The 23,869-nt window shown below is 37.7% G+C and overlaps 1 protein-coding gene across 1 annotated transcript in view; it reads left to right on the top strand.

Annotated features, from left to right (window-relative positions):
• Positions 1 to 19,635, top strand: part of LOC139696276 (tetraspanin-18-like) — a 104,420-nt gene extending 84,785 nt beyond the window's left edge. Inside the window, exons 5-8 of the mRNA XM_071594970.1 lie at positions 13,766 to 13,840; positions 14,043 to 14,150; positions 14,534 to 14,719; positions 16,235 to 19,635. Of these exons, the coding sequence (XP_071451071.1) occupies positions 13,766 to 13,840; positions 14,043 to 14,150; positions 14,534 to 14,719; positions 16,235 to 16,378 (513 nt within the window). The 3' untranslated portion in view covers positions 16,379 to 19,635. The remainder of the gene's footprint in view (positions 1 to 13,765; positions 13,841 to 14,042; positions 14,151 to 14,533; positions 14,720 to 16,234) is intronic.
• Positions 19,636 to 23,869: the final 4,234 nt, after the last annotated feature.

Below are 23,869 nucleotides of genomic sequence, written 5' to 3'. Positions count from 1 at the left end.
CGTGCCATAGCGTATACCAAGTGAAATGCGTGGCATGCTAAGCCTTTTTCGTTCCCAGTATTAGAGGTTTCGCCGACCCTACGAGACGTTAAGAGGGCACCACAAAGCGACGGCAATATTTGGTATGAAAAAAACCGGTGCTATTTACAATATCGCTTTAAACTATAAGAAAACTTCTATTTTTTTATTTTGCGAATACATCCTAATACTATTTTCTGAAAGTTACCACAGTTACCAAGGCCATGTTTTGTACATTTAACTTGTTTTTTCTTTCGATGCGTGAATGGTGAACGTGTGCTACAGCAAATAATTTTTGAAATTTGCAAAGTTTCTGAATTCTCTCATTCACTTCAAAGCGCCCTCAATGTTCTTCTCCTCCCTCAACCAGCTTACCCAAGTTTTCCACTCGTAGGCCACAGTCTTCAGCATTCTAATGCCTCTCAATATGCCGTACATCCACGTTTCTTGTCTTCTTCAAATTTCTCCCAAAAGCCTTCCATCTTCCCCCTCTCCCATGCCTTCGTTTATTTTACTCTCTGTCCATTTAATTTGTTATCTTCTCCAGAGCCGCATCTCTAAAGCATCATCTTGTACTCTAGTATCGACGACCGGAGTTAGATATAGATGGATAGAGGTATTTATTTGGGAGCTCGGAGGCATGCAGACGTACACTCGATATTGAATTTCTCGACAATGTTACATTTTTGCTTGCACCCATGTCTCACACCCTTTTGGCAGCTTGGAGGGTAAGATGTGAATCTAGTGATCCCTTTCTCCAATTTCAATACCATTTCCTTCTCTCTCCCATTTCTTTCAATTTCTATTTCTTTCTATTATGGGCGCATACTTCCAATTGCCCATGCATTTAATTAAGGAATTACCCATGCAATTCTTCTATAATGTCCTTTATTTTACTTCCATTTTCATCTGGAAACACTTCTTAGATGTATGAGTTGTTCCAGCTGCTCTAATTTATGCCCTACATTCTTCAATTTTAACTTAGCAATCCTCATTTGCGAAAACTTATGATAGTGTGTTGGATTAAATACCATATGACTTGAACAAAAAATAGATAAAACTTGAAAGTTTTATATATTTTTTGTTCGTCAAACTTTTTTATTCATTAAAGGTATTTTTTAGTCCGTTGAATTGGAAACTTATAAATCTTTACAATTCGTAAACGAATGCATTGCAAAGGACTATTTTGGAAGAAAAAAATGCCTTTACATGTGAATCACACATCTTATCGCTGTAAGATGAAAATATAATTTTAAACAGTTGAATTTAAGTCTTGATACAACGTTGATCTAGGAATTTGAATTAACTTGTGAGAAAGATCTGACCTAATGTTTTGCTGGTTTATCTCTTCCAAATATGTTATTCCAAGGCTTTTTTGAAAATATTTTCTAAATATAAGCGATATTGATAGCAATCCAAAATTCCTCTTAATATCCAAGTGTAAGGTATCTTATTCCATGGAGTGAATTTCCCTTAGAGAGTTTAAGAGAAAATCCAATAGGGAATATTTATGAAGTGTTCCCCAGCTGTAAAGCTGTTCTGTAAATATCTTGATTGTTTGGTTGAAATTGTCAGTGGTTACTGAGATACTGTTGAGAGGTGGTGTTGAGAATTGGCATTTTTTTCAGAAATGTATCGGGTGGGAAATTTCGATAGCTTAAGAGAACTGTCTGGCAAACTGTTTCAAGTGATAAGATTCGATGCGGCCAAAGAGCTTCGGTCTTCATTTAACATTTAAAGTAAGTTTTGTTTATGTTGTTTTTGTAAATGTTGCAGCATCGCTTGAAAAGAAAACGGAGAATAAAAGAGGCGAAAAATTTCAAGAAATTATTTATCTAACGTCTTTTATTGGGGCGAGATTGAAACTATATGTAGTCCCTTGTTCCACCAAACCCCCAAGCAAAACTTGAAGACAATTGTAAACAATCGAACCCGCAACCTCGGGGTTGGCAGGCGAGAACGCTAGCCCGCCGACACGGGCGGGGCAGCGTTCTCGCCTATCGAATCGAAGACAGCTCCTAATTTTGGTTCTTGAATTTTTAACGTTATGCATCGGTATCTTTCGTCAAGAACAACCATCAGGTGTCTTATGGCTCTTAACTTGTTCTTCACGGCGCGATCGAACTCCCATCCTCCCATCTGCCCTCTCTCGCCTTCACCTTGACCTCCTCCTACCGCGGTACGGTTTACGGTATTTTAGCTAGCTATAGCGATTACGACATCGGCGGAATTTATGGACGGGTGGTGTGCAAGGTCCAACCGATCTCCAAGGTATTATTATTTTCTTTTAAGGACGTAACTTATCTCAAGTGCATGGCATCAGTTTACCATTTTATAAATAAACATGGGGATATTAACCCGAAGATTAGACTGATGTAATAAAATGGTTCTGTGAGAGGTACTTCCACGATGTGACCTTTGTATCCCAATTAGGTTTTCACCGAAAGCATCTTATCAACTTTTTGTAGTCATTTAGACTACATGATTTTTATAGTGAAATTGAGTCCAAGACTGAAGTGAAAAAATATCGACTATACATGAAGAAAATATTGGCGTTATCTCGAGCGATATCTTAGGCACAACGATATAATACTATGAAAAATATGAAACGGCGATTATACTCAATAGCCGACCTGTAGGAAGGGAATCCTTTTAGAAGGTCCTCTATCACGTGCATGCATCACGACCCGCTCCTATGCGAATGCGATTGCGAGTTCACTATCGACCACGTTCGAGTTCGATACATAAATCATGGATATTATTAGTTCGTGCTTGAATGAAGTAGGTGCAGTCTGGTTCGTCATCCGAAGGAGTAAAATTATTTCAACCAAATCGTTTGGATTGGACTTGTAAGCAGAGTAAGCATCGCATTTTTTTAAATTAATGGTTCGAGGCTCTACTTTATGATCACTGAATGAATAAACTTGGTATTTTTTCACACCCAAAAAAACTATAACTATACCGGTTTCGACGCATATGCCACATCATCGGTGATGTCGCCTATGCGTCGAAACCGGTAGTGTTATAGTTTGTTTGTGTTTGAAAAAATATCAAGTTTATTTATTAAGTGATCGCAGTTTTATTTATTGATTGCTTTGATCATAAAACAAGCTATCAACAAATTAATGATTAATATAAAGGTAGTTATTGCTAATTTGTTTAATTATATAAAGTTATTTGAGTGGCTTTTAAGTGTTGCTGCCTTAATAATAATACTGAGGATAGTTTTGAACGCGTGGAGACGACAAGCCTTCCAAGTTAAGTCGCCTTGCGTTTCGATAAAAATCGTTCATTTACGAGCACAGCATTTGAGTCATAAACTGTAGAAAAACACTCCATGGGTTGAGGGTTGAGTGATATTATCGATATGAAGTTGACGAGTGCGTTTAGCCATAATCAACCGTTGGAAGTGACCTTAGATATCTATATAAGGATTGAGATGTATACAACATTTCATCTAGCAATATGATTTTAGTTGGCATTGTTTGACATTCTCGATCAAGGACTGGCAAATAACACTTTTTGTTCTTCAATTTTTTCGCTCAAATTTTCCATAGCTTGATAAATAAGTAGAAATGGTCTTTGAAAATTATGGAAAAATCGGTCAAATACTAGTCCCTATAACCTTGGAATGCCATGAAAATTCCTTAAAATTTCATATTTTGGAAATAAACCTTTCGAAAAAATGTGCAAAAACCATACCTAATTGGTGTGGTCATACCAAAATGGGGTGATTGAATTCTTCTCAGGGTCAGGTCTTCAGTCAGTGTTTCAACTCCCGGCTTGATAATCTTTAGCGAACGATGATCGCATTGATCATCGAAACGACGGCTGAAGTTTTAGCCTGACCATGTAAGAATAGCGATAAGATTCATCCAGAACGTGATTCGGGAAAAAATCAAAAACGTAATCATTTGAAGGTGCTATGTCGTCGAATAGTTGCAGGAAAATAAAGTGGTAGTACATAAGCTACGTACTGATATAACCTCTGCGGTGTTTCTTCGGCACAGTACCTCTGCAGAAGATGGCCACTGTTATTGATCATCCATTACGTTTAACATTTCACCGCGGAGCTTTTATGGTGACTTGTCGGCCTCGTTAAAATATCTATCTAGGTCATACATTTGTTTCTTGAAAAATCTGTAAAAATTAGAGAAATTCACGTCTCCAAAAGTCCTAAACTATGATAAAAAACATTCTTTAATAAGAGGACGCCATTTCAATTTTTGTTTAAATATCCATTGGTCAGTTTCGTGCGTCGCTATGCATTTGAAATTCGGATGCCTGCCGTAAAGTTCCATGATTTACTGCCGTCCCTATGATATGGTAGCTTCTTAAGCCTATTCCTTGCCGGAAAACTTTTTCAGAAAAAATCAAGATGGCCAGAAGCGCAGCCACTTAGCTCATATGTTAAAATATCGCCGCTGCAGCGGAGCGACCGTGAATAAACCACGTAAGTTTTAGTTGGGGATAAGTCCTTCCTCCTTGAGGTCGCCACGAAAATTGATAGGGGTATAAGGTGAAGGCTTCTAAATCAGGGTGGAGGGGTAGTTTCAATGACGACGAAGGGGGAAGCCGTGACCAGCCTCACCAGCAGTCATTGTTGCGACACGTAATGATCGCGCGACCAGCTCGCTGGGGCCTTGCTCTCATGTTCTTGGGGTCTTACCTTCAGCATAGCTCTCTGGAAATTAACTTTTTAATTATTTTGTTCATCCCGTAATTACGAGGCTCGTGTGCAGTTTTCCCTTCTAATGTAAGGAGAAGAGTGAGAGGATGAGAAACCTGCGCTTCCTGGTCATGTAATCTGTGTCGCTAATAGCTGTATGACGCTGCTCGATATTTGTTACGAATAATGCGCACGATTCAAACTACAAGTGGTTAATGAAAATCAACCTATTTAAAGAAGAAGGCAATCACCCTATTCCTATTCACAGAGTATATTACCGCATTTGCCGTATTGCAATTTAAAACCGGGTAATCTGTCCGGAATGATAGTATCTACTGGAGCGAACTTTCTTCGTTAAATGGTGACTGAACATTAAAATTTTCAGTTGATTAAATTGTATGTATTATTCTGTTTTTCCAAAGAGTCCAATGATAGTTCGAAATCATTTAGATTACTAATGTAAGGTGACTCGGAGACGAATTAAGAATGAATGTCGAAACAAATAGGAATTATTAGTTTTGATATATTCTCATTGGAGGAAGTAACTATAAAACAAAACTTTAGTCCTATTAGAAACATGAGACGATTATTTTTGTGAAATCCCTCACATCAGTGAGTTTTCCCAAAGTAAATGCCTAACTAAATCGCTCTCTGGCACCCGACAGCTTTGGATCCACCAATTTCATCAAAATCCTTATTCCCATTTCCAAGATAGAATTGCTAAGATTTGTTTCCTTAGTAGTGCATCTAGGATAAGTGTTGATCTTGGGAAACGCATTTAGGCGTAGTTTGGTTGCGTAATCGCAATTAAACGGGATCAAAGCAGTTGAGGACGGTGGGGAGGAACTCTGCGTCGTAATTAATTCTCACTGCGAAATAGCCAAGGGATCACGTGGTATAACTTGTCATCCGCAAGATGTTATGGTGCAATTCAAAGGGTTTACTTTATACATCGCTTCTCGGCCGGAATGCCACCGAAGAAATTGTCACTCCGCTACTTTGTCTCTCTGCCTCTCTTGGAACTCACACTGTTTCCCATAATACGATTCTGAGATTGCAGAAATTTTCGATGTCTCGGTTAGCTACTTTGGTTGATTAGCAAAAATCAGACGACAGAAACTTAAGATACACTCCCGTTATTTTCTTGAAGTTGACAAAAGCGTAAAATAATATCGCCAAGGAAAAATGCCTTCAATTTAATGGGGAAATTTTGCACGCATGCATATTAATATGACGATTGATATACATGAAAATTATTAATTTCTAGAAAGAATATACATTTTTTAAAGAAGACAAAGTCTTTAATTTTATGATAGAGTGAAAGCTAAAATTGTATGATGAGTGAAAACAGGATCCTAAAAATGAAGATTTTGGAATCTTTAAGCGAAATTTTAATTGCCTGCAAAAGTTTGTGTACGGCCTCAGAAAGTTCGTTGGAAATGCAATAATCACTTTTGCTAGTAAATTCGTTTATATATAATATGGATTGAGATGGATATTGTTTATCCTGTTTTTATTAGCATAATTGTACTCGGTTGCGACATTTCATTTCCACCGAACTATTTGCTAGCAAGATTTCATCAGCGGTTCTTTAGTCCGCGGTGAGCCTTTCCTGAATAAACACAGATACCGATCAATTTTGAGGGCCGCCGCACCACGCCAGCTCCTTTTGTTTTCATTTCCCTTAGTTAGAATTCGTGTTTCAATGAAGCGGAGACGTGGAGAAGAAAGGGAGGAGATGCTTACTATGCTCTCCAGAGGTGCATCGACCCCCGCGACCAAAGCACGTCGCGTGCTCCCGGTGTTGAAACTTCGCGGCGGATATACTATATGTAGTGGAGCTGCCCACGAGCCACGAATTATTCGCTAGTCGGAAGCCGGCGAGTTTAATCCGCTCGCTGATATTCTTTTTCCCCTGTGCTTAACGAGCGAATGTTTCGCGTCTGTTGTATTGGGGGATGTGTAAATTCTTATTCTCGTTCCCCGTGCACGTGTTGTGGGTGCCCGTAAATGCTGAGGTCATCCTCGCGGCCTGAAGAAAGAGGTTGATTGTGAGGAAAATTAATTGAAGGCTGTGTGGAAAGGAAATAAAAGGTTGAAGGTTTTGAGAGAGAGATACGGCGTCGGTATGATGTTAGGGCGTCGAGTGATCCACGTCAATTGAATCCACTCCCGAAAGATATAGTTTCGTTGATTTGACTATTATCCGTATACTATATAGTAGTAGTAGTAGTATATATTATCACACGGAAGCCCTAGTTGATAATGAAAAGACAATTGGAGGCGAATACGTTTTCCCTTTCAAACGTGATTAAATTCCGGCATCTGAAATAGTGAAGTAACTAGAAAATAATTTCTTGGAAAGGGTTGACGACTGATGTCGATTCTTCGTTGCCAAGTGCACAGTACGTGAATAATTTATTATTCCCGTCCAAGATCTCATCAGTAGTGCATGCGTATCTAGTTTGTGTTTCGGTCCTCATCCATCTACACCCATCCGTCCTCATTTCCTTCTTTAAAGGCGTATTGATTAAAAATCTTTGTTATTGCTTTGAATTTTTACGAAAAAACTGGAATGGGAAATGTGCAAAATAATTTGATTTTCTGTGTGTTTGCAAAAAAAAAATATATCATTCGGTATGATCCTAAACGTAAATTAAAATGAGATTGAGCATTAACTATTCTATAATATACTCAAACTGAGTCGATCGTTCTTGTAGGAAGAAAGAAGTAAAATAGGGTTGAATAGTGAGTGAAGGAGATGAAGGTAAGGTAGGCGAGTGGTTGAAGTGGTTAATCCTTCACACGGGCGATAGTAGTTTGGAAAGAAGGCATGGAACCAACAGAGTCGTATCTCGAATCAATTGTGGTAAGGATGCAGAGGTAATGGAAAGGATGGCGAATGCTAAAATATTAGTAAAATCCATTATAATACTTTTTTGCTTGGTTGACTATTTTAAACTGTAAAAAATCAATTTAGTGCCTTTTTTTTATGACGTCGACACCGATGAGGTTCTATCAATTTAATAGTTTGGAATAAAACATAGTGTTTTTCATTTATTATCATGCAATTCCATTAAGGTTTCACGCCTACGATCAGTTTTATTCTTGTGAGAGTAAATGTCGGGGAAGGGGGCGGAGGCTATTAAGCACCCTCCTGGCAACGACACTGATGGAAACATATTTATTTGGACCTCGAATCCTTAGTCGTCGATGCCCTAGGCCATTTTTCCGATAATTCCAATAAACTGTGGGATATGCCGCGACAGTAACTTTTGACGGAGTCATACGCTAATGTGCATTACAATGCAACATTTCAGAGTGTAAAAAATCATTGTCCTTGACCGGGATTCGAACTCGGATCCATCGATGTCCAAAAGCCGAGTGCTGTAGCCAGTTAAGCTATCGAGCCAGTTTGGCTCTTACACTCCGAAATTTCCCGACCGAGGTTGAACAGTAGGTACTTCACGTTTCTTCCCAGTGGGTGACGTTTTCGGAATCACATCCTCCAATTCCAGCGTCCGATGGCTTAGTGAATGGCATCCATGGCAGGATGGACTTCATTGGCGAGCCTGCCTGCCGAGCGTCGTGGACTCGATTCCCGTCCCGGGCCCACGATGTTCTAGGTCCCAGTGAAATCTGACGACGCGCCAAAATTAGTTTGTTTGAAACTAGTGGGCACGTCAAACGCCAGACGCGTCCAGGAAACTAAACAAATCGTGCAGAATAACTCTCACAATCATTTTCATCGTTTCACCTGGGTCGTCGACGGGGAAGGGGGGGGCGTGACCATCCCTTAAACACACCCGTATCACCCAGAATGGTTTAGCTTTGCTTACCTTGCCATATTCAAAAAAGAAAACCAATTTTAAATTTTATTCTGAAGGCGCCCCCAGAATTATCGTACTTCATTTTGGCCTCATAAGGTTTTCATTTTTATTGTTCCCTTATTAAATTCTCCCCTCAACCCATTTTGCCCACTGTTTTAGCGTTAGTGTACCGGCTTAGGGTAGGTTTTTGATGGACCCTGGCACAATACACAGTGCTGTACTCCTCCTAAGTCCTTACCAACATAATGCGAAATAACTTTTAACCCCATACAATTACACTTGTTTTTTTAGCTCGGTATACATTCTTCCCTCCTCAATTCCACCCAAAATGTCCATTCTTTCCCTCCCCCTGCGTGGCTTACCCAGTATTCTCCCATGCATTACCGTTTTCACCATCCCATTGCCTATCACGTGCCTAGAACTTCATCATTTGTTTTTCTCTTCGTCCATTTCATTTCCTCCATTCTTCTCCACACCCACGTCTCGAAATTCTTCAATCTACGCGTTTCCTCTTGCCTCAACGAGCGAATTTCCTAGTCTTAAAAAAACCACGCTCCGTACTTAAGTTTTCACGAGTTTTTTATTTATATGACGGACTATATTAAATAATTTTTCCTTAAGCTGTAGAGGGTTTTTTACACCAATGTAAGAGGAAAAGAATGAGGGGAATATTAAGATTGGTGCGGTGATATACGGGGTAAGTTAATCCCTCGCTAGTGATCAGGCACACTTTCAAACTTGTAAGACACTCACATTAACACGGGTTTCCCGAGTAGGGTTACAAGTAAGTTAATTCTATTTCCAGGGACCGAATTCGGGAACTTACAAGTAGAGTGACCTAGTGTATATGTGTAAATGTCAGCGTCTCACAATTTTGAAAGTGTGTCTGATTACTGGCGAGAGATTAACTTTCCCCGTAAATAATAATATCCGTCTTAATATTCCCTTCCTTTTTTCCTTTTACAGTGGTGTAAAAAACCCCTACGAATTAAGGAAAAATTGCGGAATATAGTCGGTCTTAAAAAGGCTGTACGGAGCTCAATTTCTCCATACCATTTTCTTTATACGAAATATTTACTTAATTTGACTGTCATTAACTCTCGTCTCTTCATAAACGACACTTGCGATGCTTTTTTTCTTTTAACGTCCCTACTACTCTGCCCACCCTCCAAAACCATTCCCAAACTGTTTTAGTTGATGTCCCCCAACTATAATGCTGACCTTAGACTTCCTATTTCTTGTGATCCCATTACTTTCGTTTTCGTAGTTAATTATCATTCCATGCCTATCACACTGATTCTTAAATGCAGTAAGTAAAGATGGTAACCCATCGGCTTATTGACTAAGTAACGTTTGATCGCTCGCAAATCTGATTGACAGGTACCCCACCTACTTCCACCCCAACCTTTGCCATTTCCTCCGCATTTACGTTGAAAGGTGCATATGATAATGTACATTCTTCTTTCTTACGAGTTTCCATTCGCTAAGCGCACTTGTGTGGTCTGAGATAAGTCGCCTGCCGCTCCAATCTCCACTCTCACACCGCTCCTATCTTCTGCCGAATATGCTCAATAAGATTACCCAGTTACTTTGTCGAGAGCCTTCTCAAAATCCACGAATATTAATTCATGCGTAGTTCATTGCTATGGTAATCATATCCGAAATGAAATAAGGGTCGCAGATAAACGAGGGATGAAAACTAATGCACTCATGCTTGTAGACCACCAACAAAATGACCTTCAGAAGCACTTCTGGTGGCATGTGGAAGTAACATTCCCCCTCAATACGCGTGCACAGGTTTGAGGTACTTACATTCATCCAGGGTATTTCCAGAAGCGGAAGTATGGAGACGTGTTCTAGTGCTATGTCAACGCGAGTTAAACAGCGTGCTGTTATCGAATTTTTAACTGCTGAAAAGGTGACCCCTGCTGAGATTTATCTTACTGTAAATCAATCGGTAGTAAAATTTCGTGGTTGCGAGCCTGGAAAAGCCATACTTGTTGATGAAACACGCAGCGGGTATCCGACCACTGCCTCGGGTGATAAACATCGCAAACTAGTCGAAGATTTGATTCTAAATTACCGGCGAATCACTCAAATCATATCGCAAACCATATTGGCAGAGTTTGTCGTGTTAAAGGCAGCCTGGCGCCAATAATCTTGCAACATGGCAACGCTCGTCCACACAGCTCGCGCGAACGGGAGAGTCTCTGCGAAACCTGAAAGTTTAACCGATTCTACACCCTCCTTATTCCCCCGATCTTGCGCCTTGCGATTTTCATTTTTTTCCTCGGCTCAAAAGACACCTCGAGGGTAATCATTACACCTCGGAAAATGAGGCGAAGGCAGCTGTCAATAACAGCACGCTGTTTAACTCGCGTTGACGTAACACTAGAACACGTCTTCATACTTCCGCTTCTGGAAATATAATGGATGAATGTAACGACCTCAAACCTGCGCATGTGTGTTGAGGGGGAATGTTACTTCCAAATTACAACAGGAGTGCTTCTGAAGGTCATTTTGTTTGTGGTCTACAAGCATGTGTGCGTTAGTTTTCAGCCTACCCTCTTATTTTATAAGAGAACGTGGAATGCGGGTTTAAAGACCGATGGAACTGAGAAAAATAGGAAAGCTTTTATTAGTAAAATATCCTTATTTGCCTTATTAAATGCCTTATTTGCTTAAAATATCCTTGCATGAACTATTTATAATACACAAGATTTATAATAAAATTTTGTGAATTCTCTGATTCGGTATATAAATGGCACTTTATGAATGATTCTTTAGAAGTCAGAGGGGCCGACGATTTTTGGTTCATATTATTAACATCTGAGAAGAAAGCATTGAGTATATCTTTTTTTTATCTTGGCAATCAAATTACGAACAGTTTTGGCTTTTCCCATCGTTTATTTAAATAGGCACTAGGATAGTGTTTAACGCGATCTCGTTGAAAGAAGTTCCGTTATTCGTGTATGGTAAGAAGCATACATTTAAAAGCAAAACATGAATAATGAATCTGAACATTATAACAAGAAACTGCGGGAGATCCCGTGAGAGTAACTGTTTGAAGGAGTCATCCGCTAATATGCATTACAAGGCAACAATTGCAGAGTGTAAAAAATCATTCGCCTTGAACGGCATTCGAACCCGGATCCCTCTGTGTTCGGCCGATTGCTTTAGCCAGTCAGACGCCTCGATAGCTTAACTGGCTGAAGCACTCGGCCGGACATCGAGTGATCCGGGTTCGAATCCCGGTCAAGGCGAATGATTTTTACACTATACAATTGTTGCTCTGAATATTGTAGTTCAGTATGCTTCAATGAGACTAAAATTTCCTCGATACAGAGTTCACCTCACAAAAGCCTGACGTTGCTCAAATCCAACTTACCTTTTGTATCTGAGAAGGCGGTTGTAAGAATTGCTACCTTAAGTAGGCAATGGTCCTAATTCTCACAATCTATATGAACATACTATTAGCGGTCTCGTTGAATGAGTTTTACTACATTTAGCAATGATTAATAAGATTAGACCCGGTATCCATCAATATCGAATGACATCGCGGATTCCGATGCCTATTGAGTCCTTCCGCATGCTATTTTGGTCGTCCGCGGTGACTGTGAGACGTAACGAAATCAAGTTCCCGCCTAAGTCGCATTTCGAATTGCCAGGAGTCCGAGACCCTTGTCGAGAACCGCCGCCTTAGGACTTCGTTGGGGGGACGTGCCCGTCCGTAATTAGGGCCGGGGTAAACTTGTTAATGGGGACCGCGGATCTCCGAAGAGAAACAAAATCTCGGCACGGGAGCCGTCCCGGACGTTCCGCGATCTCGGCATCGCACTTTCCGAGCTTCCACTTTCCTGTCGCGTCCCCTCGAGCGAAATGGATTAAAGTGCTTGCGAGGTTTCCAAAAGAATGTCGCGTCTCGCATGTCACAGTGGCTTTTCCAACCCGTCGGACAAAGTCGTGAGATACCGCGGCGTGTCGGAAATCGGGAGGCTAGGCACCGAAACCCTCGTATTTGTTTTGTTTGACCCACGGGTCCACGTTGAACTGTTTTAGCAGCAACTCACATCGGCGTTAAAAGTTAATGGTCGATACGGTGACAATCAGCCGGAAATTTGGGATACCGGTGTTATAGTTTCGTTCTTAGTGTCGATATAGACTAACCCTTTGCCTAATTGTAAGGCCCCTGGATATAGAGCTTAGATGAAAGAAACTGGCAGATATAAGGATAATGATGCTGTTTAGGTAATCCAGTGACGAGTATCTCTTTTGCGATAAGTTTCTTCCGCGTAAGTTGTGAGTGGCTTAGTCAAATCGTGCCATTATGGGTAATTAGAGGTAGGTACGTAGGAGGATGTGGAAGGAGAGTGGTGACGAATCTAGTGCTGACATTGTTGCTCTTGCATTCTTTTAATTAATGAAAGCACAACCAAATCACACATTTAAATGTAGAGACAATAAGAATTGGGTAATAACTATAATGATCCAAACAAGTTGCCATTGCAGGGTTTCGAACTGGGACTCTCAGTGAGGGAAACGTGTTTAATTGCCTCCAAACCATTCAAATTCACTTCCTATATATATGATGTTACAACATTCCTCCTGTAATTATTAATGTCTAAATTAAAAAAAAAATTGGTCTCGAAAATTTTTATTGTAACATTATCAAGTAACAACTTTGTCCAGTGAGCCATAGGTCTATGATAAAAGTACAAAAAGTTGTGTGAAAAAATATGTATTAGTCAATACCATAATCTGAGTATAAGCATTAATCTGTATAAACATACGTTGATTTTTTAAATTTTTTAATGCAAAAAATGCTGCAATAATAAAAAGAAAAAAAATAAAGTAAGACATGCATTATTGAAAAGATAAGTAGTTATAAAAAAATCTTGCACAATGCTTTAAATAGCTGAAATTTATCGTCAAAGTAAATTGTCACTAAGTATCTTACTTCTAAATAAGTGAAATCTGGGATCACTACCGATCAATAAATTCATTCAGCTTTTGGATACATTATCAGAACATATTTTAGCATGGATCTCCAGATTGCTCACATTTTTTAAAAATAGAGCCTGAAATAAAGTGTGAAAGTGAACTAAATTTTCTCACTTTCTCCATCTAAAATAATTGCAGTAAATCAACTCATTCCACTGTAAATATGAAATTATGCATTTAATTGGAGTATGGAAATATATACGTGTGTAAATCCTGTCTGACTGGCATCTCTTTTTTTTACTTTCAGTATGCAGTCTTTCTTTTCTTGATTCTCATCCTGGAAGTAACAGCAGGAGGACTGGTTGTTGGATACAGAAAAGAAGTAAGAATGATTCTCCATTCAGTACTTTTATCTACATATTTTGACAAAATGGCAGCAGTACCTACTAATTGTTACAGCAATATGTGTGCATTAGAAACCTTTGGAATTGCTTTATTTTTATTGATCCTTAGTATTGTAAAAGTGTGTAATCATCTCAACTACTCATCTAAAAATCTGGTAATGGCTTTTGTGTTCCCCTTAGGCCGAGGACAAAACTAGAGACTTTTTCAAGTCAACCATTAAGGATTATTATGCACCCAAGGATAAAGAAGATGCTGTGACACTGATGTGGAACTACTTGATGTCTCAGGTGTGTATGTTCTCCTTTTAACTGAGAGGTGTATTGATTTCTATGCCGTATGAAGAACTTCTCAAATTTTTTACAATTCCTGACTCACAGGTTAATACTCTTTACAAATGTAATTTATATGACTGTGGTCATATAATAATCATCTATTCTCATCTCATAAATATCAAACATTAAATTGAGAAGCACCTTTATTTCCAGACCTATGTCATTAAAACCCCTCTTCATATTAAAATATTTTTGACCCTGTGGACAATAAATCTTATGTATTTGTTGTACCCTATTTATCCATGTAGTAGCTTATTATTGTAATTTATCTGCGACTCTGATTTACATAAATCATTATTTTTCTTTCAATGTAATGGTTCCCATTCTCCTCTTATCAGATGTCATGCTGTGGTGTGGATAATTACCAAGACTTCCAAACATCAGAGAAATGGAGGCTAGGAAGCAAGAAGGTTCCAGAAGCCTGTTGTGTCCTTGTCCCGGATGGACCTGACCCTTCGTTGTTTAAACCTCGGGATCCCGATTGCCCAAAAAATCCCTCGGCAACCAATTCGTACTACGAAACTGTGAGTACAGTATAAGTATACATAGTGTTGTGCATATATGAAGTTGGGCCTTAATCATTTGAGCATGTGAGAGGCTTTTCTTGATTTATACACATGCTACAAGTTTTTAGAGCTTATTGCATGTGTGTTATTATTCTAATTCACATTGTTAATTTAAAGCATGGAAATTTTTTTTGAGTAATTGTGTTTTTATTGTTAATGTTTTCATATAGCTGCATATGTAAAGAATAAAAACAGCTTTAGAATTAACAACTTTTTAAGTTGTCAATCATAGACATTACCAACGAAATGTCCTCACTCACAGTTGCACCTAGTTCATTGTCTTTGGAGTAAATGGATAACATAGGAAAACAGATTCCAGCTCATAATAAGCTGTTGATGCACAGAATGTGAAAATTAAATGAAAGTTAATTTTTGGTTAGTTAATTTTTATAAACCTAACTATTATCTGGAATGATAGACTATTGATTAAATAAAGGAATTTGAATGAATTTCTGAGAACTAACTTGAGTTTGGCTCTATTAAGTTTTGGTGGTAACTTTCCCAAGTCTGATGGTGGAACAGAATGAATTTGTGTAGAAAAGAGAATAAGTATGATGCTTCATGAACCCTTTATTTGAAGGCGAAGTTTTCCTACTCTCGCATTCGGTAAGATGTTAGCTAAACTCCAGAAGAAAGTATCACTCCTGTGCATGCCTTTGGTAAACCGTATTTTCACAGCTTGAATTTCCTTGCATGCAGTGAGATGATGTGTAAAAAACATTATGATGGTGGCTTATAAATCAGGAGGTGGGGTAGCCACTCTTGGTTTCACCACCTTGTAGCTGGGAGGTTCTTTTCTAAACAGGTGGACAAAAGCAATTGTGTGAAACATTTAAATCTTGTAATTTTTAGGATAAACTGAAATACATTACTCAAAATAGCAAGTATCAGGACCATTTTTTGAAAATGTATTCATTAAATGACATCTGCAGCCTTTCCAAAAATGTTGGGCTTGGTTCCTTACAAAGTTTAATAAGCTGCGTAATGATATTTACTTTGTTATTGCCCTATTCTATTATATTAATAAAATGTAATTTTCCAAGCATAAATTCATAGCCAAGGATGCAGGCCACTCCAGAGGTGCTCTTTTGTGTTACTGAAGTGTCTGAGAGCCAGGGTAAATTTTAATGGGGTAAAAATTAAAATCTGAAGTAGGGGATAGGCATGCTCGGGGACTGTCCATGATGGCACAAACTATATCCCTGAACCTTGTGGATTTTGTCTCTACTGGCCCAATTTTCTCGATAGATAAAATACTTGCCAGCTAACTATGATAATGGGCTATTTTTCCCTCTACAGGTTTGGGTTTTGTGTTGATATGTAAATAATTTTGTATGCTTTATGGTGTGGCATGACCTTAGTTAGTTTTTTATAAACTTTAAATTAGTTTTATCCAGTCCCTTGAAATAACAATTACAACTCTTGTGTCTATTAAATCCTTGTAACTAAAATACATCTTTTTACAATTTACAGGGATGCTACCAGGTCTTCCTGAACTGGGTGAATGAACGTACAGACATTGTCCTAGGAGTGGTCATTGGGTTGGTCCTCATTCAAATCATTGGTATATGTCTCTCTTGCTGCCTGTACAGAGTGCTTGAGAGTTACATAAAGTAATCGGACACATAATCATCTTCATCATCCATTTGCTGCTCAAGAAGGGTTCTAGAGGAATTAAAATCTTACCATGCATCAAAGCATTTGTTATATATTTACTGACAAGGATGCCCCCAGGGCATAGTCATTGCAAGCCTTGTGCGTCAAGGGGGAACTGAGGCCATTAACATGACAGATGGACATGCTTTCCTCTTGTACATGCTGCCAATATGCCTCAACCAATTGACTCTCAATGTGGATTAGCCCATCAGTGCACCTACAATTGGTTGTGTTTATAGCCATCATAATTTGCCACTCCTGCAGTTCACTATTGAGTGCATTGCTCATCAATTTTTGTCATGTGATGTGACAAATTTTGAACATTAATATCCATGATGCTTGCTTGTGCCACTGTCATATACTCATGAGGCATATTGTGGCTCGACCTATTTTTGTGAAAGTTATTTTGTGTTAAATTGTAGGTACATGTATATGCATTCAGGTATGTTAATACGTATGTATGTTAGTTCTAGTAGGTTTTTTTTAAATTTTCTTTATAAGTGTGATCGGGAAGGTAAAAATATTTTGCCTTCCCGAGTGTTTTGTATATATTTTTAAAATTTTCTAAGTGTGTTGTGTCTTTTTAATATATTGCTTTTATGATAGTGGAAAGTAATTTTTAAAAATTGTTTTACAATATTTTAAAATTTTATCCATATGTTAATAATGCTAAACTTGACTTGATATGGTTTCTATGATTAGTTGCTGGTACCCATGCTAATGTAAAATGAACCATAAAGAGGAAATGTTTTACTATCCAAGGAGATGTTTACTTTGAGTATGGCTGATATCTTGCTTTGCCATTTTCCCAGTTGTGACTACAGACATTGGCAGCCTTAATTTTCAACTTTAAAATTCATCATGAGTCACTTTGTAGAAAAACCTTCAAAATTTCAGCTTTAAAAATGATCAATGGAAATTCAGTAACTCGTGATTTTCCTCTTATTATGGAAATTGTTGTTGTATTGCCTGCTTGCCAATTGCTCAAGATTGATGAGTTTCAATCTCTCCTTGGGTGTGGTTGTTTTGATAGTGATTTGATGGGTAAAAGTGATAAAGTGAGATATGTCAATAGAAATGAGCTATGATTAATGACATACCGGCAAGGTTCAATATTCTGGTATAATCCCTGAACGAGGAATTAATATGCTCATCTGGAGATACTCCTTGTGGTAAAGATAGCCGCTATAGAGTTGTGAAATCACAGATTCATTTGAATCTTGTAAGACTCTGATAAGTGTTGATAAAAGTGAACTTTATCCAGGTTATTTCCCTCCGTAGCAGGGATGGCATTTAAAAAGTATTAAATATTATTCCACAAGTGCTCCAATCAACGAAAGAGCTATTGGATAGTTATTGTTTTGACTTGCAGTGGATGAGAAATGAGAGCTTGTTTGCTGGAAAAGTTTTTGTTTGGTAGAGTTTTTTTAATGGCCTTTAAAATACATGAGAAATCAACAGAAATATATGTACCCCAAATTTGATAACATTGATGATAAATGAGTGTTGGATTCCCTAACTGATTTTAGGTACTAATGAATGGAACTTTGGCTCACCTGAAGATGCTTCTGTGTTTGGTATTAAAAAATTATCCTCTTGCAATATTCAAAGAAGTACTTTTGTAGTATTAACAATTTTAAGATGTTCAAATGCTAAAAGCTATTCGATCATCTTAGAAAGTTTTCTAAAAGAAACTGTTATGCCACCAGAACTCTTTTAAGCTCTACTTTTCAGTTTACTCTCAAGGTAATGCTTTCAGAACTGCCTGGTGAAATATTCTCAAAACTGTAAATGTCCAGCAGTTTTTATCAACCAATTAGTATTAAAGCTGTACATTAACTTACACGTGAAGCAAATTAAAATCAATTACTGTTGATTATTTTGACAAAAGGTGAATGTAAACTCATTTATCAATTGTGTTGATTATTATGAATTTATCCTATATTTCTTCCCAGGGCAGCAGTGCTGTTAATCTAATGGAATATGGTCTCTATGGTGAAAGATTTTGTTAATGGGAAGGACATAAAGTTTTTCTATTGGGATGCAACAGAAGCAAAAGTTACCTACGTGTATAATAATTTCGTGATATTATATTCAATTTAGATGCTGATGCATGAAAAAACTAAAAAGAAACGTAAGTTTCCACCTCAGGACATTTTCAATTATGATTTTTCTAAGAAATTGACCAGCATGCTTGATGTTCAATATATTTATGAATAAATAATACATTAATTCAAATTACCAAATCATAAAACTTACAAAATAATAAAAGTACATGAATTTGATACGTTCTCAACTGTAAATTATTGTTGGAAAAAAGTGATTCTGCTGAGGTGTAAATATTTATGGTGTAAAACACTAATCTATGAATTTGTGATGGTTGATCAATTCTCTTGGAACAGATTGTGAAATTGATCAATTGGGAAGGAATTAATTAATGATCAGTAGTCCCTCATCAACCTTAGGATATTCTCACGAAACAAAGTGTTTGGTCAAGGCCCAACTAGTAAGTTGAGTTGTCGAGTTTGATGTTTGCAAAAGTTGCAAGGTTAAATAGTTCAACCTCGACAGTCTCCATTTTTGAAGATGATGTTGGGGAGCCCTAATTGACCATTTATATAAAATGAGAATATGGATTAGTAAATTTTGTTGTACGGATATATGTACATGACCGCATTTCAAGCTCAAAGTTGGGAAACAACATCGCAACCAAGGCATTACTGCATTTTACATTGCGTTGGCCATTATTATTTGGTTGCCACCTATGTTGTTATGTCACTGATGTTTCTATGAAATGAGTATGTTCTTTATGATATTTTTCTGCTGTTTTTTTATTGTGTTTTGGTCCCATTGCCAACTTGTAATAATTGAATCTCTTTTCAAATTATGTCATGATGAAGTTTTCACATTAAGTTTAGGCAATTGCATTGTCATTCTTCCTTTTCTTTAGAGCATGGGAATGGAAGAATTTCTAGTCTGGTTGCTCAACCCAGTGGTACCTGCTTCAACTGTAAAACAAAAAAAAAAGACTATGTAAATGAACCATGTTCTTTTTCAGTGTTATGAAAATGATAATTATTCTCCTCACATCAGGTTAAAAAAATATTCAATCAGAAAATTGGGTCGGTGGTATGTGGAGCCATTTAAAATTTAATTCTTTGTGTGCTCTCATATGTATATGGCACAATATTTTGTCAATAAATTGAAACTTTTAGTAATTTGGTTTTAGTTTGTGTAATATAGGAGTTAAATGGTCCATGGATGAAATGAGTCAATTTGCAGTTCTGTGAATTAGATACATTACTTATCTTCGAAAATACCACACACGTGGTATGATGAAGTTTCAAAAAACTGTGTCAGATGTTATGACAGTTACTTTAATTAAGTTTTTAACTAGGTGCAATAAATTACAGAAATTTCCCTGAGTAAAAATCGTTTAAAAATTGTCGAAGGGACACTTTTCTGTTAAAATACTAGCTTGAAGATTTTGGACTCCGGTGAAATGTGCATTCCTATGATTACTTGTAGCATTGAATGTACATGTTAATTTGTCGAAAAGTCTTGATCTTTTGAAGCCCCTAAAAATTCAGTGTAAGGGGACAACTCGAGCTAAATTGGTTAAAGAACTTGACCTGAAGTTGAGGGGATCCTGGTTTGAGTCCCAGTCAAGGGTAATGATGTTTTGCAGTGTGAAATCCATCAATTAAATATGACATTTGGTATTTCTCCTGTATAACATATGGATATATTCAACAAATGCAGGCGAGATGTAGTGGAAGTTCATCATTATGAGAAAAACAAATTTGCACATTTCCACAGATTTATTTGTAATGCACAATGCATATCAGTTCATCAAACCATCTTCAGGTACAAGTCAAAGATTCGAAGTGTGATACATGATATTTATACCTGTTTGAGGAAGGGAGGGAAGAAAAGAGTGAGGAGTAAGGTAGGTGAGGACAAAGAGGGGAAATGTGGAAAACCCAAAGAAATTAAAGAAATGGAGAGGTAAAAGAAGGGGGGGGGGGAAGATAAGCCCTTATCATTATTTGAGAGGACGGTGGCAGTTAGCTGGTATCATGGTGGTGGGAAAGGGGGAAGAATAAAGGAGGGTTAAGCAGGAAGGGGGCACGGAAGAGATAGAGGTAGATGGAGGGATGAGGTGTAGGGGTGAAGAAAACTATTAGCAGAAATATTGAAAGTAATCTTCACCATCTTTGCCTCCCAAATCCCAACTAGTTTCCTTTGGCGTAAAAAATTTATTTACTTCTGTGTCCATTCAAAAAACTTTGTTACTCACCCACGGTTTACTGAGAGACTCCAGCATGAACCCTGTGCTTGCAAAAGAACTCCATCTACTCCATGGAACTGTGTGCAAACCAGAATTATTTTTTATTCACATCAAACGGACGGCTTAATAATGGGATCTCCTCTGTCCCCACTGTTAGCAGAAATATTTATGGACAATTTATAATTACAATTATTAAACTGCGGCCATCCTATCATAACTAACATTTTCGACTGGTATCGCTATGTGGACAACATTATCTGCTACTGGACCAATGGAGGAGTATAAGACAACTAGATGGTTTACTCAATCTGTTAAATGCCCAACACCCCAAAATTAAGTTCACCATGGAAATCGAATCCAGGAAACAGTTGAACTCCCTTGACCTTTCCATATTTATCATAGATGATAAACATAGTTTTTGCATGTACAGGAAACCATGTTACGGTGATTCAATGATAATTGTTAATTTACTCCTAAATATTAAAAATTTCAACCATAAGCTGTACACCATAAAATCAATAGCAGTATCCAATGGCTATAGTGTAACCATTGTCACCAATCTAAAGAAAAAATTAAAATTTAAAGCTATTTCATAATTTTGCTCCCTTAATCCCGCACAAGAAAAGCCCAAAAAGTGGTGATGTCTATTGTTTGTAGATGATCTTTCCAATAAGATTGCCCAAAAATTTAGTAAAAGAAAGTTTAATGTATCATTTCATAATCCGCATACTCTGGGAAAAATCCTTTGCCACAACAAAGGAACTAGAACCCCTCTTAGAATCCGCCATTTTACAAAGTGAATTGTGATTCCTGTGATATGTGCGACATAGGCCAGATCGGAAGAAGTTTCAACACTAGAATAAAGAGCATAAAAGATGCTGGAGGACTTTTGATGAAACATCACTCCTAGCTAATCATCTACCACAATCATCCCACTAATGTAAATTTAATCCAAAGATTCTGCACTTTGAAAATAAGGGAAAAAGACTTGATATTTTAGAGCGACTTGAAATTATAAAATTAAATATCTTCGTTTGAATGACATATATTTATAAATCACTCTCCTCTCCTCAGAATCCTGTTTCCACAGCAAACAGGGAAACTCCCTCTTTCCTACTGACTCCACCCTTCGTATATTTCCCATCTAATTACCCCCTACCCTCCACTCTAAGTATGTATCGAACGACCCTTCCCTGATAACCTCCTTCTTATAATCACTTATACCTTATCCCTCAACCTGCCTCCATCCCTTCCATGTCCCCTTCCCGTTTAACCCTTCTTTATTCTTCCCTACTTCCTACCGCCAGGATACCAGCTACCTGCCACTATCCTTTCAAATAATGACCACAAGTGCTTATCTTCCCCCCCTCTTTTTACCTCTCTATTTCTTCAGTTTCTCTGTTTATTTGGGTTTTACATATTTCCCCTCTTTGTTGCCACATACCTTACTCCTCACTCCTTTACTATGGAGTTGACAATGGCCAGTTCAAATACCATTTTGGCCTTGGTCAACTCCATATAAGTCACAATTACAACCTGCCTGTCTCCCTGAGGTCAGAAAATAACTAATCTCCTTTTTTGTGTATTGCTGGTGATTTATCAATAGGTTTTGGACTTTTTCATCTGTTGTTACAAATTACATTCTGCAACTCCAGGGTATGCATTGTATTGATTTAAATGTTAGAAATCAAACATAGCATATATTAAATGCATTTTCCAGGCTATATATGTGCAGTGGAGGCTTCCACCATAAGGAATGGTGTGTATTATCCGTAAAAAAACATCTTAAACTTCAATAACAGTTTCAAAATGTTAATGCTAAATTCTTTAATTAGATTATTCCCTCATTTATTCACGGGTATGTATGCTTGTTGAAAATCTAGCTTCTTGGTGTGACACAACTTGGATTAATGTCGGACAATCAAGTATTTGGTTAATTTTATTGTAATTTTTATAATGATTTGTGTTATTAATGAACAGGCTCTTTGACCTTCTTTGGGAAAGCGACTATATAAATTATCTAAAAATCTAACTTGTTTACACTGAGTCCAAAATGTACCTAATCAAGAGGCCGGCAACCACTATTAAGAATCAATGTCTCTATGAGCTCATAGAAGCCAAAATCATGGAATGATTTCCATGTGTCGTACTCTTACAAAGTGGCTCTTGCAGCTTAAAAAAACATACGTCAACAGTTTTTCACGGGAAAAAATAAGGCATCATCATAAAAATCGATTTGTTTGCCGCGCGATCTAGCCATGGGGCCCACCTTCATGCACTTCATTATCAAATATTTTTCTTTTCCCTTCCACAGAAAGGTGTCCCACTTGCCTATTAACGCTCTTTTGATCGACCTGGGTACGGTTTTAACTGGTTTACCGCACCCCTCGAACGAATGTCAGGTTAGATTAGGTCCCGGCATCTGACGATGAGGTAATCAATCAAATGTTTGCTGATACATAATAGCTGCATGCACCATGCTTGTAAAAAAAATCTTAATACAACCTGAAGAGGCTCTGGCCTATAACGGGCATTGTTTGCTCTCATTGCTGAGTGCACAGAAAACTGTGAAATAGGGAAATCAGAGGCAATATATAAAAATTTTGAAATGAACTGATCAAAATATTATTCAAAATTGTAGAACTAATCATTAATTTCGTCGCGTAATGGTTAATTAACCCAACAATGACTATTCTAGCGTTTAAAATTGCCTCGTTTTATCTTCAGAAAATGACTGTCGAATTTATAAAGAATGTGAAGAATAGGCCGCCGAATTTCGACCTCACTGCCTCCACTTCATTCCAAAATATTTGAACTAAATGCAAATCTCTTTCTGGACCTTACCCCGCCGTCGCTATTTCAACAAGAACTAACATACATATTGCATTTATTTTCAGTACATTAGATACTAAATAAAGTGAATATTTACCACTAAAGTGTCGATACAACTGTACCATTCTTATTTTTATTATAAACGAACGGTTGAGTTATAAGAAGTTTAGATGAACAAAAAATACGAGAAGCCCGTGGTGCATAGACTTTGATGCCATCTCTTGGGGTAACAGTGTTACTATCTGGTTTAACTTGCGGCCTCCTCAATTGAAAATATTGGTACTTGCCGATGTTAAAGGTCTATAACACCGAGAGGGGCTGTTCTCTGA

This window comes from Hetaerina americana, unplaced genomic scaffold (genome assembly GCF_022747635.1).
Source record: "Hetaerina americana unplaced genomic scaffold, ioHetAmer1.1.p SCAF_7, whole genome shotgun sequence".
Classification (NCBI taxonomy): domain Eukaryota; kingdom Metazoa; phylum Arthropoda; class Insecta; order Odonata; family Calopterygidae; genus Hetaerina; species Hetaerina americana.
This window is presented reverse-complemented; position numbering and strand designations above follow the sequence as displayed.